The sequence below is a fragment of the Juglans regia genome, chromosome 14, assembly GCF_001411555.2.
Source record: "Juglans regia cultivar Chandler chromosome 14, Walnut 2.0, whole genome shotgun sequence".
In the NCBI taxonomy this organism is placed as follows: domain Eukaryota; kingdom Viridiplantae; phylum Streptophyta; class Magnoliopsida; order Fagales; family Juglandaceae; genus Juglans; species Juglans regia.
Genome location: NC_049914.1, coordinates 4,875,456 through 4,893,015, shown reverse-complemented (window position 1 = coordinate 4,893,015; position 17,560 = coordinate 4,875,456). Strand labels below are relative to the sequence as shown.

The 17,560-nt window shown below is 32.3% G+C and overlaps 1 protein-coding gene across 1 annotated transcript; it reads left to right on the top strand.

Moving 5' to 3' along the window:
- The first annotated feature begins 7,749 nt into the window (after positions 1 to 7,749).
- LOC109008504 lies at positions 7,750 to 15,461 on the top strand. Its single transcript, XM_018988614.2, has 8 exons — positions 7,750 to 7,876; positions 9,265 to 9,672; positions 10,196 to 10,693; positions 10,837 to 10,986; positions 11,967 to 12,047; positions 12,722 to 12,769; positions 12,898 to 13,325; positions 14,644 to 15,461. The coding sequence occupies exons 1-8, from the start codon at positions 7,750 to 7,752 to the stop codon at positions 15,319 to 15,321; spliced, it is 2,418 nt and encodes an 805-aa protein (XP_018844159.2). The 3' UTR covers positions 15,322 to 15,461.
- Positions 15,462 to 17,560: the final 2,099 nt, after the last annotated feature.

Genomic DNA, 17,560 nt, shown 5'->3' with positions numbered 1-17,560 from the left:
AACCGATTACGCACCGGTTACCCTCCTAAACCGGTACTTCCGGTTTTACCGGTTTCCGGTCCTGTCCGGTCCGGTTTTCCGATTTTTTTAAGATGTAAATTTCACAATTTGTCATTAAAAATTTGTTTATAAAAAAAAAAAAATTAATTTAAAAAAAACTGTTTTATACTTTTATTAATATATTAGACTATGTAATAGTATTAATATTAGACTATTGGTATAGTTATAAGTTATATATTAGTATTAGTTATAAACTTTTAGTGATTTAGTATTAACATTTTATATAATAATTTATAAATTATAATAAGAAATTATTTCATATATGAATATATATGTTATATATAAAATTTCACATAAAAATTTATAATTATACATTATATATAAAACATATATATATTAATATTTAATATATATAAAATATTTTGTATAAAAATTATATATAAAAATATTATTTTTTTATTTTTTTAATCAACCGGTCCGGTTCGGTTCGGTCCGGTCCAAAAAATCCCGGGACCGGAACAGGCCGGTTTTTACGTTTTAAAAACCGGTTCCGGACTGGACCGGTTCAAAACCGGTAAAACCGGTCCGGTTCAGTCCGGTCCGGTCCGGTTTTTCGGTTTGAATTTACACCCCTAGGTGTCAGGTCGTGCTTGGGTCAAACCTCCTACCACCCTCTTGTCGTGGCAGTGTGTTAGGTCGTGGTTGAGCCGTCCTACGACACTTTTGGCAGCACGTCGTTGCATGCTGGGTTTCCTGACACGCATTGAATGCGGTGTGCCTTTTGGCCTAGCATGCCCAAGATTGGACACGCCCAGCCGTCTGCGCCCTACGACAGTTGTTCGCTACATACCCTATTGCGGGCTTGGCAGCCCACCGAGGTCCTAGGCGATCACTACCTTGTGGTGGGCTCTTCAATCGGGCCAAGCTCAGTGCCAATGCCTTTTTGGATGGGCAGTGTGGTTGTCGGCTAGGTACTCGGCTTCCCAACTTGGGCTCCTGTCCCGTTTTGGGTCTCTGCCTGAGGGGTCAGGGGTCTTCGCGGCTTGGTCTCTTTGGGCCTGGGCCACTTTCTAGAGGGGTCCCCTCACAGGATGGATAGTCCAATGTGGACTAGTTTCTTTAATGACTTTGGTTTTAGCCAAAACCTCAACTTTTAGCCAAAATTTACACTTGGTAATGATAATTGCCAATGCTCTGACGAGTGGCTATTAAAAAAAATGAATAATACTCCTATGTGGCTCCATTTCGCCCCCTTATTTTGACCGCTTATGCATTTAATTTTTTTTACACTTTTTCTTTTACTTTTTGATTAAGGAATTGACTATTAGTGTATTGGTAATTTTTTATTTTATATATTTTTTAAAAATATTTAAAAATACTAAAAAAATATGAATAAGAAAAATTAAAAAAATTAAAAAAGAGAAATTTTGCCTAGGGGCACACCCAACAGTCACTGCTAGGTGGCACCCTAGCTGCACTCAAAAAAGATATTGCTATTATGCCATTCTACTTTGGCCGTTGGATTTATCCTTAGTGTAAATTGTATTTTTTAAACATTTAAAAAATACATTAATATATTAATAGTCACTTCTTTAAATATTAAGAAAAAAATTAATAAAATAAAATAAATACATGAGCGGTCAAATTGAAGGAACAAACTCATGAGGCATTGTATCATTTTTCTAAAAAAAAAAACAGACCCCCCTCACATCCCTCTGTCCCTCACGTCGTCGAATACCATTTCCAACTGAATATTAGAAGTTCGCAAGCAATTCTTACCACACGTAGTTGTTTCAACAAGACATCACAACAAACTACACCCCGCAAGCATCATGGCAAAGTCAAGGCTGGGCAAAACCACCATTGACCCAGCCTTGGCTTTGCCCTCCATGGCTGCACAATCACAACAAACAAGCCCTTAACGTTGCCAACCTCCCTGAACCACCCTTGCATGACCTGCATCACTACAAGCCTCCATCGGAAGCAACCGAGCCTAGCTACCGCTAGGGCTGTACATAAACAGATTAGATTGGCCGTTGCCAATGCGAACTGACCTCTAGAGTTTGAAACCGATAGAAAACTAGTCAGCCGACGACAAGAAATGGTAAAATCGACGTTGGCCAGTTCGAATCTAGTTCCAACTGCTGAACCAGCCAATAATATATGTTTTTTATATTATACGTAGGGGTGTCAAATCGTGTTAACGGGTCGTGTTCGTGTCGTGTCAAGGTATGTACATTACACTTAACGGGTCAACACGAACACGACCCGTTAAGGATTTCGTGTCAAAATTCTAAACCCGAACACGACACGATAAGATAACGGGTTGACACGACACGACACGACCCGTTATGACCCATTAATGAATAAGAAATAAATTGACACGACATAACACGACACGACCCGTTCCGTTTCAACCCGTTTACGTTAATGGGTTGGACATACACGATACGACACGACACGACCCGTTTGACTTAATTGATTTTATATAAATATTTAAATATAAATAATATCTATAAAAAATAAAAAACTAACTACAAGTCTAAAATTACAATCCAAACAAATATGATCCACACAATTTATAATAATATTCATTATTAAAATTACATCCCAAATGTAATAGACAAAACATACAATGTATATATATTAATATTACAATCTCAAATATAATAAAAAATTAAAAACACAAATCTAAACAAATTTAGAACTTGAAAAAGGAAGTGGAGCGTCCTCCCTACCCTTTAGGTCTAAGGGTATAAAGGTAAATTTAATTTTCTTAACGGGTCATAACGGGTTATAATGGGTTGACCCGTTAGTGACCCGTTAAGCAATCGTGTCTTAACGGGTCAACCTGTTTTGACACGAACCCGTTAAGGCTAAACCCTAACCCGCTTTTATCGTATCGTGTTCGTGTTAGGTTAACGGGTCGTGTCACATATTGCCACCCCTAATTATACGTATATAAAATGACATTGTTTGGATTTAATAACTCCGCCCCCTGCCTTCCCTCTTATTTGTCTTCCTGATTCTTATTCTTTCTTCAAAATCTATCTCCTCTCTCACATACAGCCTCACAGCCTGCCGCTCTGCCTCCCTTTCTCCTTTATAGCACCACCGACTCGAAATCGACGAACCAATCGAAATCATGTCAAAATTGAGGCTGTCGGTTTGCTTCCCCTTAAGCCAGTTCTAAACATGTGAGAAATCCGTTGGTGCGAAATCGCACTGTGACGACATCGGTTTTCACCCCTAGCTACCGCAAACACGTCACACTGTTGCACTGCAAGTCGACCATGTTGTGAACCAGCACTTCCCTACGCCATGGTCTTGGTTTGCCGCCGGTTTCAAATGGGGGTCTGCTTTTTCTTGTTCAATTAGTCGGGGACAACAACGAGCTACTTTTGATTTACTTTTTACCTTTTTTAAATAATCTTATGACGTGGGTGCATCAACGTCGGCATCTGATAGGGATGGATATGTAGAGGAACATGCACCAGTTAATGCTTTGATTGCAAGGAAAATATTTTCAACGTCCTTGGAGGTAAAAAAAAATAGAAGTAAAATCAAATAAATTTGGAGACAAAAAGCATCTCATCAAATAATTAATTTTTTTAAATTTTTATTTAAAATATAATAAATAATTCAATTTTTTTTAAATAAGAAAATAATATTATTATAATAAAATAATATTATAATAATATTTTATTAAATTTTCTTCTAAACTCATCACATCTCAATTCACTATTTAAACTTTCCATAATCAACAAAAAATAATATGTAACTCATAATTATTTTATAACTCTTAATTATAATATAAGTTATAAAATAATTAAAGTAATACTAGAGAGAAGCTATTATAGCAGTGTACATTTTGTACTTATTGTATGGCTGCTTCTAGCTGATTGTTCACAATACTCACTTAAAAAGATGTGTAATCTAGATGATACCACATCATATATATAAAATAGATACTCTCAATAATAACTTCAATCTATATTTATTCTTCTTTTAATCTCTAAACAGTGAGATATTGTATTACTCATCACGAGATTGTCAGGTAATTATTAATATTTATAATTATTTATCAAATTTTTGAGATATGAAAAAGGAAGATTAGATTTGATACAATCCATTCATGAAAAATGCTTAAGATATGACGTCCCCATAAATTGTCTCTGGCCACTGTTCGTGTGAGAGTCGACCTTTGGAACAGGCCTCCATTGTCCACACATTCTTGCAGACTCAATATTTTGTTAATAGGATGGAAGAATAAAAAAATACTAAACCAAAATTAATTATTAATCATAATTTAATTATTAAAAATTATTACATACACAAAAAAAATTCACAAAAATAAACTTTTAAACCGACGCGGTGATTTTATATAATATATTATATCTATTTTATAATAAAATTAATTTTAGAATCTAACGCACCACATCAAACTATATATATATATATGAATTTACGTTTATGAAATTCATTCTTAACTTAAATATTTTTTTATTTAAATAATTAAAAAATAATATTACAATATCTAAAAAAGTTCTTAAATTCAATTGGACCGCAGTGTGGATGTTTTGAAAATAATTGAATGTCAATTCATGGTACCATCTATAATTTGGTTGTATTAGCTAGGTTTGGGAACTTTTTTTGTGCTAGTTTCATCCTTCCCTTATGTATCAATGAGGGTCACGTCCGTGATTCCGTGACACTCTCACGTGTGTTAATTTTGCAGATTTCTGTCATGGAAAGGACGAAACCACGCCCAACATGCACTACATGAGCTGGTTGCAAGATCATTTACTCAAGGGTAATGATACCTTCTAAACGGTTTACTCCTTTACTACTCACGTTGTATTTTTTTATTTATTATTATTTTCTTTTAAATCTTTTTTAACATCCTTAATCATTAAAAAAATTAAAAAATATATAATTTTATTAATAATCACTTTCTTAACTATTAAATAAAATTAAAAATTAAAAAAAAATCAAATATAAAAAGAGAAATAAATTAGTAATAAATGGGGAGTAATATTATCATTTTCCTTTACACAAATTACAATCAATACCACTGGAGATGTTAAGTGTGGCTTAAGCGAATATCAGGGTTTGTATCTCGCTTGAACTTATTATCGCGTGAGACTCAAGCAAACTCTCTGTTTTTCAATTTTCTACTCACAGACCAATTTCCACATACAATCCAACAAGAATAGCTTGGCCATATCGACCATTAGTATCATATGGCTAGAGGACTTGAAGGGAAAGAAGAATACATAGAGTTGGTGGCTTTTGCTACCCATAAATCCTTGAAAATTAGAATTTTTTTCAGTTTCAGTACTACACAAACAAGGGGTGACAAGGATGAAAGAAAAATAAGCAAAGGTGAAAACATAGATAAAAGAGTAGAATAATATTACTCTTCTACTAGGTTAAAATTTTTTTATTTTTTATTTTATTGTATTTTTTTATTTAATTATTAAAAAAATATTTTTTAATATTGTTATGAATTTTTTAGTGTGCAAATAATATGCAAAAATGACTAAACATAAATTTTTTGATACAAGCGCATAAGGAGGATTGAAATTATTTGACATAGAAAAACTACTTTATCACAAATAAATCTCACAAAATAAACCTATAATACGGCATAGTTTGATGTGGTATATTAAGTTATTTTTATTATAAATTAGATCTAATGTATTATATAAAATCGAATTTATTTTTATAACATTTTTTTTATAATTGTAGCATTTCTTTTAATGATTCGAATAGAGAGAAATGTATACGCATAGATAATATAATAACCGTAATATATAAAGACGCTTATCATTGATTTGCATTGAAGCTTCAATTAAAAGCTGAGAGATAAATACTCATTTGGTTCTGACTTTCTTCAATTTTTTTTTCAGATACTCCTTTGATTATCGGAATTCAGAGTCAATGAGAGTATTTGTAGCTACAGAATTTTTTAAAATTCTTAAAATTTATCGTAATTTTATTTTTAATCATTATTTAAATACAAAATATTTTTTAATTTTTAATTTTTAATTTTTTCAACTAATCATTACCTAATTATTATTCAAATATAAAAAATGATACAATTTTTACAAGTTTCAAAATAAAATATAAAAATTAATACAATTTTTACAAACTTCAAAACAAAAATAATACTAAAAAAAAAATAATATTTAATATCTGTATTCTATTTTTCCTCTCATTTTTTAATATCCAATTAAACATTTTTACTTAAACTATTTTATTATTATTCACAAAATTTTTAAATACTTCAAGTATACAAACATACCCTAAATTTGATCTTTTGATTTTCTTAGTTTTAATAAAACTGACATTTACATCTATAACCTTAACAATGTGCCATATCAATCCTGGTAGTACTTTTGCAGACCATATATTCAAAGCCAAAAACCACTTTTTAAACAATAAAAATATAAACGTAACAATAAAAATTTTGAAAAATAAGCATTAAAATTAAGAGAAATGATATTTATAATTTTAGGTTATATAAGTCTCGCACACTCCTTTATAAAAATGGATAAATCTGAAATAGATGTAGTCTGAAGGGTTCTCCAGATAAGGCCATTTTGCTTTTTTAATTTTTTTCATATATTTTTTTTTTATATCTTTAAACATTTAAAAAAAAATTATAATATCATTAAAAAATATTTTTTTAATTATTAAATAAAAAAAAATAAAAAAATGTCCCGAAACCACCTCTTGGTGGCCTGGCCAAGCATTTTCCAATTTGAAACCTACATAATCGTTTTTTTTTAAGGGCAGTAGATTATCATAAACCAACAACATATACAACATTTATTTATTATTATTATTATTAGACTATATATTTAAAAAACTACATGCAAAGATACAATCATTTATCATAAACCAAAATCATTTTTTTTAGGTTACTATTGCATAAAGGCATGAATATTAAAGGCAAATAAAATTTAGAATAAATAAATATGGACTTAATTAACATATGCAATATTACGTGGAGAGTAATGCTAGGTACAAATCTCAAATACATACGTCACATATAACTATTTTGTAAAAAGTGGATTTCACTAATAAAAAATAATTTTTTTATCCATTTTTTATGTGGAATCTATTTTTTTACAAATGCTTATATAGAACTTATATATTTAAAACTTGTACACATAATTTCTCTTGCACTTAACCAAAATCTAAAATGAATATGATATATACTTCCTAACTACTACCTAATAAAACGTTGTTTTTTAATTCAAATAATAATACTTGTCTCTTTACTTGGGCTATGTTAGATGTTGAGATGAGTTAAATTAAGTTATAAATAGTAATATTTTATCGATCTCATTGATATATGTTTAGCTTTTTTAAGTTGAGATGATTTAAATTTTTAGGTTAAAATGTATGAAGTAAGTTGAGATGAGTTTAAATTTTTTTTTATAAAAAATTAAAAAAATAGTAGATCCATCGATAATATCTCGTTTGTTTTCATAAATGAAATGAGATGAAATGAGTTGAGTTGAGATTAAAATTAAAAGTTAAATAAAATATTATTAAAAAATATTTTTTTAATATTATTTTTATTTTAAAATTTAAAAAAGTGAAATTATTTATTTTATTTTATATAAAAATTTATAAAAATTATAATAATTAGATAAAATAAAATGAGATGAATCGAGAAGATTTACGGAAAAAAATAGGTTATTGAAGGTGAGTTGAGTTATTTTTCTTTTCTAGATAATGAAATTCTTCTGTACAGAAGAAAGAAAGAAAAAACAGAATAACCATATCTTCAAGTCAAGCTCGTCTCCTGTGGCCGCTACTGCACAGTTGGTTTTACAAGCGGCGATTCTCCGGCGCTCTGCAAGTAATGACTTCGTTTTCCGGATCTTAATTTGTTTAGTGAAGTGTCTTCAACTTCTAGCTCATAACCTCATTTGATCGCTTTGCGTAAAGAAACATTCATGCTCTTTTTCTCTACTTTTTCTGTACACTCCTGGCGTGGCTTTGAACAAACTAAAGCTTTGTTTGGGAGAGTTGGAACAAACTAAAGTCGAGTACAAAAGGCAGAGCAGATATGATGTAGTAAGAATAGACCAGGGTCTGAAACGATAGATAGTCTACGCCAAATTTTTTTTTTGTCTTTCTCTGTTATTAACTTATTTTTCCTTGTTTTGGCGTATGATTGTTAGATCTAGACTTTTTATCCGCCGTTGATATACGCGTGCCCCACCACTAGATACCTCCCTCGCCTTTTGCTCCACCCCTCCGCACAATCGACGGTCCCCACTCATCGGTGCGGAAGCCCACCCTTCGCCACTAATAGCGGCCTCTATGCATTGTTCGAGACCTAGATCTCATGCGTCTTCCTCTCTTTCTATCGCCAATCTTTCAAACTCGAACAGGAAGCAAACAGGATTTTCCCTTGCTTTTCATAATGAAATTAGACTAAGCTGTACAGGTTGAGCCACAGTTGTAATTAGGATTTCAGCTTTAGGTGTGATAGACTAGAGTATAAACAAATAGTAATAAAACAAGAAAATTTGAGAGAGGAGGAAAAAAAGATGAGAAGGTAAAGAATTTAAGGTGGTTCGATATTAGAAGCCTAGGCCGGCAGTGGAGGTTCGGATAGTACGTTGAAATGAGATGAAAGTTGAATAAAATATTGTTACAATATATTTTTTGTAGATTTGAAAAAGTTGAATTATTTATTGTATTTTGTGTAAGAATTTGAAAATGTTGTAATGATTAGATGAGATGAGTTGAAAGGCTATATTATACTGAATTTGGTAGATATAATACGTAGGATGAGCTTTGCATAAGAAGTTAGATTAATACAAGCGGGATTTCAAACTCATGTAGGATTAGGACTAACAAGTCATGAATAATTCATGTGAGATTAATATCCTAAGAAGGTGTGCAGATGAGGAACCTGTATTTTACCAACTAACAAAACGTTCAAAGCAGAAAAGAAAAAAAAAAGAGAGAGAATAAACCAAAGATTATGTTTTTCCTTTAGATAATGTTAAACACAACTTCACTCTTCATTCATTTTTCTCTCAATATTGAAAATTTACTTGGTTTGAATTATATTTCAAAAGTAGTTTCCTATAAGCACAAAACACAACCTGCTTTTCTTGACTTTGAAAGATGAAATATATACCATATCTGCATCTATTTTCTGTATTTCACCTAGCATGCATGCATACTTTGTAATTTGACAGATTAAGCACATGGCAACAACCATTCTTCCAGGAACAATTGTTCCTGAAGTTCTTGGAAACAAAAATTATGAGAACTGGAGTGCTTGCATAAAAAACTATTTGTTGGCTCAAGATCTTTGGGAAATTATCGAAACAGCCACGGAACCTCCTAAACCGGAAGATGATGCAGTGGATTTCAAGGCTTGGAGGAAGAAGAATGCTGCAACTTTACATGGAATTCAAATTTCATGTGGGATGGACATACTGTCTCAGATCAAGGATATTAGTTCTGCTAAGATTTTGTGGGATACATTGGCTAAAATGTATGAGCAACCCGCACAAGGAGTCAGCCCAGAGTTTGAACTTGCAAACTCATCAAACACGCCAGATAGAAAACAGGGTCAAGAGCAACCACCAAATGCAGCTAATCAAGTTGTAGGAAACTCATCAACCAGCCCAGGTGACACTCTGTAGTTTATTTTTAACTGCAAATTTTATCTAGCTGGCCAACACATATTGCCGCATGGATTAACATACATTTACAAAAATGATCAATGATTCAACATGCTCAAACATGGATTCTATTGGCTGCATTGTAAATTGTAACTATTCAATTGGTTTTTAATAGGTTGATTACATATTTGGTATCATACGATGGAACTGAAAACCAGCCGCAGTCATGGTTTTTCCGAGTTCAAATGTTTCAGTACAATATCAATGATTATGTACAACATCAATCACCTTACCAGCTTGCAAAACTCTTTGTGCAAATGAAATTGTCCTTCTCTTATTAGTTTGCGACATACTTTTTGCTAGCCTTGACATGGTATGAGCTGCCCATTGTCTGTTCTAATTAATTCAAATGTCATTTACATATTCTAAAACTTCAAATCAACATAAAAGATAATTCTGTGGTTGGCATGTTGATGTCAGAATGGTATACCTTTTTTCATTCTATAAGGAGAACAATTAAACCATGGCAGGGAGGGACGGCAACCAGAACAATGACTTCTCTGAGTATGCGGCCTTGCTTGAGGCTATTCGAAGTGGTGATTGGAACGCTACAAATAATTTCCTTAAGCTCCACCCCAATGCAAAGACAGCAATAATCGAAAATATTTCAGGCCAGACGCCTCTTCACACTGCTGTTGCTGCTGAACACGAACATATAGTGGAGAAGTTGGTGGAGATGATGAAGGAAGAAGACTTGGCAATACTAGATTCTGGCGGTAATACAGCACTAGCTTATGCAGCTATTAAGGGTAATTACCAGATAGCAGAGTGCATGATTAGAAAGAACAAGAGCTTAGTCAGCATTGGAAATAATCAGAAAGATATTCCGGTTGTTATCGCCGTTGAGAATGGCCATAAAGAATTGGCTCGCTATCTCTATCTTCACACTCCTTTGGAAGAGCTAAGGCCAGAAAAAGGCCACAATGGTGCTACACTTTTAAACCACACTATCTATACCAGACTTTTTGGTAAGAAGTGCTTCTTGTCTTACCATTAATTGGCTGTTATTTACTTATAATAAATTAATTGGCTGTTATTTCTGATGATTTGATATCTTGGCAACATAATTGCTTTTGTTCATTGTTTTTTGTACGCGATGGTTCAACATTAGATATTGCTGTGCATTTAATGGAGGGTTGGCCACGTTTGGCATTTGCACCAGACAGAGACAATTTCACCCCTCTGTATGTATTGGCTTCTATGCCTCAAGCATTCCCCGGTGCAACCCGGCTCGTGTTTTGGAAAAGATGGATCTACTCCTGTCAGTACCACCTTCTCTTCTCTTGCTTTTCATTACATTGTTCTGGAAATGTGTGCTCACATCTAGGACCCAGTTGATTTCTTCAAGGATTACATTAACATTGTCAAATAACGGATTTCCACATAAGGAGTAATTAATCTAGTAGCTAAAAATAATAAAATTTTGTTTACCGATAAAAAAAAAAAAATCTAGTAGCTAAAAATATACTTTTCTAATAACTTAACCCAATGCCACTTACGCTGTAATAACTTTCAATACATCTTGTGGCTGTTGCATTATTCTCATGTCAGTTCTCTCACTGGACCATCCTTGAAAACCACCTTCATGGTGTCATTCATGAGAAATATCAAAGTCTTTGGCTAAGAAAATATGGAATAGGATACACTCTGTTGTTCCTCTTTTCCTTCACTAATTTTCTGTTTTCAAATTTTTAGATGATTTACACTGTTTTTAGAATAAATCTATTCATCATCCTTTTTTTTTATCATCCTCTCATCATCTCATGATGTGGCAGTAGATGATAGGTTCATAAGTGAAATATAATAAATAGTCTCCAATAATCTAATGCCACATCATGGGATGATGAGAATTGGGATGATGAGTAGCATTACTCATGTTTTTAGGGTATGATTGATAGTAAGGTTTTCCTCTCCCTCGTTTTGTACATTAGATGATATATCCAATAAACTTGGCTGCTAAAAAAAAATCAAATGTAGTGTTGCCGGTTTGATGACACGAAGATTTAAAAAAATCGATACCCTGTGAAACATAACAAACATTAAACATAATAGAAATAAATAAATACACACATACACAACCTTAACCCATTCTGCAATCTGTGTGTGTGTGTGTGTGTTTGTATCACTGTACATTAATTTAATTTTTTGTGTGGTGTAAGACAATATTGCTCCAGCGTGAAATACATTAAAAATGCTACCAAATCGTTACTTCAAACTCATCAGCCTGTTTTTGTCTAAAAGGTATACACATTCCACCAGCTCGTACAACTGATGAGATTCGTTTGAACATTCAAAACAATCAAGAAATAACTATCGGATCAGGTATGTTGTTGCCTAACTTTTCTTTACAGCTCATAAGACAGAATGTAACTAATTTTGCCAAAAAGCTAACCAGCAGAACTCTTACTAATGCTAGCCAAGCTGTTCAAAACCTGTCCAACTCAGCAAAAAATATGCCAGCTTGCAGTAACTGCAGATACTTGAATATTAACTATGGGTTGACCAATAAGTCCAGTTTTGCCATTACAATTTTTCATGGCATACCATGTTTTTATGATCTAATCTGTCTGTCTCATGATCCTAATCTGTCTCATGATCTTGGGGGAGGGGTACGTGGAACCCTGCCATATGATCTTATCTAGTCATACAACTTAATGTTTTCAGGTCCACGACCATTGACAAAATGAGGCAAAAAACTAGAGCAATGTGTCTCAGAGCTTCACTGATTAATTGCCATAAATGATGATGAATGGGTAGTGGTCTTATTTCTCTTGAATGCCATATTGTCTTTGGTAAAATTGACTAGTTTGCAGATTTATCTGATTCTACAAAGAAGTTTCTTGTTACTTACCGAGCTTGAGACCTTAGTAACAACTAACAAGAATATGCTTAAATTTCTCGGGTGTATCTGAATAAAAATCACTTAATTATTTTAGTTTTTTGTATTAATTTTCTATTGTATATTTGTGATGAGCAAATTTGCTTTTACTTTCCAGTGCGAGCTCTATTGCGCCAGCTAGTTTCAAGTCTCCTTAACCTCTTGGGTATAGTGCATCCTTTTGATTAATATAATTTATTGGTTACATTCTTGAACTTTTCATTCTTAGTTTGATTTTGTCGTTTATTAATAGATTCATACAGAAAAATTGACATTGCTTCCATATTGACAAAGGATTCAAGCATTTATATGAGATGAAGTTGGTCCATGTCAGATCCTATGAACTTGTGTCTTGCATGTGCAAAGCGGTATCAACTTTAGATCATCAAGACATGATAAATGGTGGTGTTTATTCGGCAATATTCCGGGCTATGAGGGAAGGGATCCTTGAGATTGTTGTTGGAATAGTGACAGCAAATCCAAAACTTTTGCATATCCGTGATGCGGAAAACAGAGGCATCGTTATGTTGGCTGCCCTACATCGCCATGCTGATATTTTTTACGCTACATTCCGCTTCAGACAGGCGAGCATGTGGGCAGCTAACAGAGACATCTTTGGCAATAACATATTACATATGGTAGCAATGTTAACAGAATTCACTCCACTTGATCACATCCCAGGTGCAGCTCTGCAGATGCAAAGAGAACTACAATGGTTTAAGGTCAGCTCTCACACTTCATGTTTCTCGGGTGTACTGTCTTTACTTACCGCATCTTACAAATTTTAGAGATTTTTAAAGAGAGAATAAATGAGAATAGCAAAAGTTGAAAATTAGTTGTCAAAGAAGTCTTAATTTAAGGCAAGATAGCTCTGGCCATTTGCCGCATACTATTACTGGAGTTCCTTAAATCTGTTAGAATCAAACTAAGTGGTTGAGATATTTCCATATCTGCATTTACTCAAATAGGGAAAAAAAATACATTTACTATAATTCTTATGAAAAAATCTTATAAACTTGATGTGATTGATGACACATTACCAATGTAATAAATATATGATTTGGAAAAATGATTTGTACATCCTATGGTGTAAAAGTCACGCACACTCCCTTTAAAAAATATAGGTAAATCTGGGACCCACATGAGAAAAAACCCACTTTTTAATGGTAGGTCCCATTATTTTCTAAAGGAAGTGCGTCAGGTTTACACACCCTAAAACTGTATCAGCATTACTCTTTGATTTGGCTTACTTTTATTTTAACTTTCAATTAATGACACTTCAGTTTGTAAAGCATTTCTAGTAAAAATAGTAGCCCCTATAAATCTTTAAAAAAAACTTCCTTCTCTTTAATTAATTGCATCTCACATGTGGTAAGATTTCTTGTCATCCACCTAGCCAAGATCTATGGAACGTATCATCATAGTTAAAGATTACAGATGTCCTAAAACTCATTTTCTTTTTTTCCCCTGAAATAAACGAAGAACGTGAAGTCATAGATCAAAAGGTAAACAAAATCTAAGTGGCCTGAGATTTTATTAAGTGTAATAATATAGAACTAATTAATATAGAATTATTCTACTTTTGGAAATTATTAGTAATATTGGTGCGTGAGCTATTTTGTAGGGTTCCAATTGCTCATTTGAATCGCCACCCAACTTTGTAGACCACCTTCAAACTGTGATTCTGTTAAAAGTGCACTTGGCAAATAGGATTTTAGATGGATTAGCGCAAAAGAACAGAAGCAAACAAACACAAAATAAAATAAGAAAGAAAAAAGAGTAAGGGAGGGAGTTTTATGTTTCAGCTACATGTGAATAAATGGGAAATATTAAACATGAATTAGGTTTTAGTGTTTAACAAGATTTTCGAACTATAAATGTTATTATTCAATTTTCTAAGTATATAAGTGTTTCTCAATTGTGTGTGTGTGTGTGTGGTTTTTTTTTTTTATATATATTTTTTTATATGAAAGTGTCTCTCAATTGTTGAATGGTACTTTTCTTTGCATTTTTTTCAAACATTTTGTATAACAAATACAGGAGGTGGAGAGCCTTTGTAATCCAACGATTACAAACTTTATGAACGCAGATGGTTTGACTCCTAGACAATTGTTTACAAAGACCCACAAGGACTTGATGAAAGAAGGAGAACAATGGATGAAGGACTCATCAACTTCTTGTATGGTAGTAGGTGCTCTCGTTATCACTATTATGTTTGCAGCAGTATTTATCGTTCCAGGTGGTAATAACCAAGATACAGGCTTGCCAATATTCGTACATGACAACTTGTTTAAGATCTTTATAATAACTGATTTCCTGTCGCTTTTTTCTTCCTCGGCTTCAGTATTGATGTTTTTGGCGATCGTCACATCACATTACGCTGAAGAAGATTTTCTCAAATCCTTGCCTAAAAGAATGATAATAGGCCTTTCTACCCTCTTCTTCTCTATTGCAACCATGATGATGGCCTTTTCTACTGCTCTTTTAATTATGCTACGTAGTCAACCATGGACTGTCAATCCTATCATCTGTTTGGCCAGTGTACCCGTTACTCTGTTTGTATTGATGCAGTTCCACCTTCTTGTTGACATGCTTGCTTATACCTACAGATCGGGCATCTTTGATAGGAGAATGAAGCCTTGTTTTTACTTTCTTTCATTCTTCAATACAATGTTTAGGTGTTCCTTCAATATTTGGCATACTAGCCAGAACTCATGATTTTTTTACTTTTTTTCATTGCCTTGGACTTATGACTGGTGAATTCTCACCTAGCCTTCCTTTTGTTGCATACTTTGTGATTTTCATAGTTTAGACCTACTATCTCCAGTTGTAATTTTTATACCTGTTTTCGTTTCCAAGTTATTTTTTTTCCCCCAAGCATGCAATACATTAAGATCAGAAGTCAGAGGAGTTACAGAAAAAAGCATTAGGCCGACAACATTGAATGATATTCAGTAGAATCTGTTAGACAGGAAGATTTCCCTGTAGCCCATTACTGCAACAGTAGAAAGAGTAATGATTTATACAAGTCTAAGGGCTAGTTTAGATAATAAAGTATTCACAGAATATTAACTATTATTTATTATTTTATTATAAATTTTTTTTTTTCATAAATTACTATTCATCATTCCACACTCTACCTTTTATGAAAAACATCCTCATATCTTATGAAAAATATCTCTACATTCTATAAAAAAGTTATATGTATGGGATGTAAGAGTAAATAGTATGATGCATAGTAAATCTATTTTATTATTACTTTTCACATATTTTTTATTATTATTTATTATTATTTAATATTTATCATTATTTTTTTTATTACTATTTACAAAATATTTGAGATCACCGAGATCACCTGACTATTTAAATACAACCTAAGTCTCTAACATAACATTTGAAAACAAAAAATAGATCCTACTATGAAAAGGTAAAATAATAATAATAATAATTTTAATTTTAACTTGATGCAGTCAATCTTTTTACAATGATTTTGTACAAAACTTGTATACTTAGAGTTTGTACCTAGTGTTACTAAAAAAAAAAAATCATAATTTCTGTGAGTTTGTACCTAGTGTTACTAAAAAAAAATTCATAATTTCTGTAGATCTGTCGGTAAAAAGAAAAACACCAAGAATACACAACGTCTCAACAATTTTCCTTTTTCTAAATAGTTTTTTCTCAGTAACTTCAAATATGCGCAAAGATTTCCTTTGCAGACAAGGGTTAGGTTAAACTCCAGCTCCGCCCCTCATATGAAGTATAAGCAACAACGTCGCCGGCGGCATCTGATGACCCCAGCGACGAGACTCACTCCTGCATAATTTCAAAGCTCCTCTGCCGACATTACTTCACTAAAAGCAAAAGTTTACTCAAAAGGGGTTGCTTTGAATTTGTAAGCCTTCTAACTACAAAGTTCCAAGTATTAATCTTTTCATTGGAAATGCTAAGTACTGCCTCCCTTCATGAAGCTCTTGTACAATTTCACCGGCAAAGTTCCAAGTTGTGATCCTTTCACCTGTCGATAACATAAACAAGAAAGAACTCAATTTCTCCTCTCACAATTTGATTTGTAATGGATCATTAAGGGACAGAAACGCCATTTCACGGCAGACGTGGCACTGCCATGAGTGGACATATGGTAGTGCCACGTTACCATTTAAATATTGTTTGTTGATAGTATTTTTAAAACAAAATTATGAAAATATGATTATTTATTTATGATAATTAAAATTGTATTAAATTAAAACAGCAACGTAAGAAGATGTGAGATACCCTATACCCAATTAAAAAAAGCTCCAATATAATAACTACAACGCTAATTAAGATAGAGAGATAGTAAAGTTAAACGGGTAGTTGAACATATGTTATCCAAGTAACGATACTCAAAAATATTTTTTCTCGTTATTCTTTTATTATCTTATGATATGATATTAAATGATTGTAAACTATTTATTATATTTTAGTCATGGGTTCAAATTGAAGCATAAAGCAAGGCCCAGTACTCGGTTATGGGTAGGGGTGAAAAACAAATTGGTGATTCGGTGAACCGGTAAACCGGACCTGTGAGTTTGGTCCGATACCGGTTTCATTTTTCTCAAAACCAGTCAAAATCAGTCTGGTTCTAATTTTTCTTTTTTTAACACGGAACCGGTTCATATATATATTAATTTTTTATATTGTATAAAATCTTTTTATATTATATATAATTTTTATATATAATGTCTATAATTATATATAAAATAATTTTGTATTATATGATAAATTACTGATTGATATAATATTAAAATTTAAAATCCTATATCACTATAATCTATTATATTAATAGTTATACTAATACTACATTATTATATATTATAACATAATATAATATATCATCATATTATATATTATAACATATCACTATAGTCTATAATACAATTTAATATATATTATAACTATATTATTATGTACTATAATA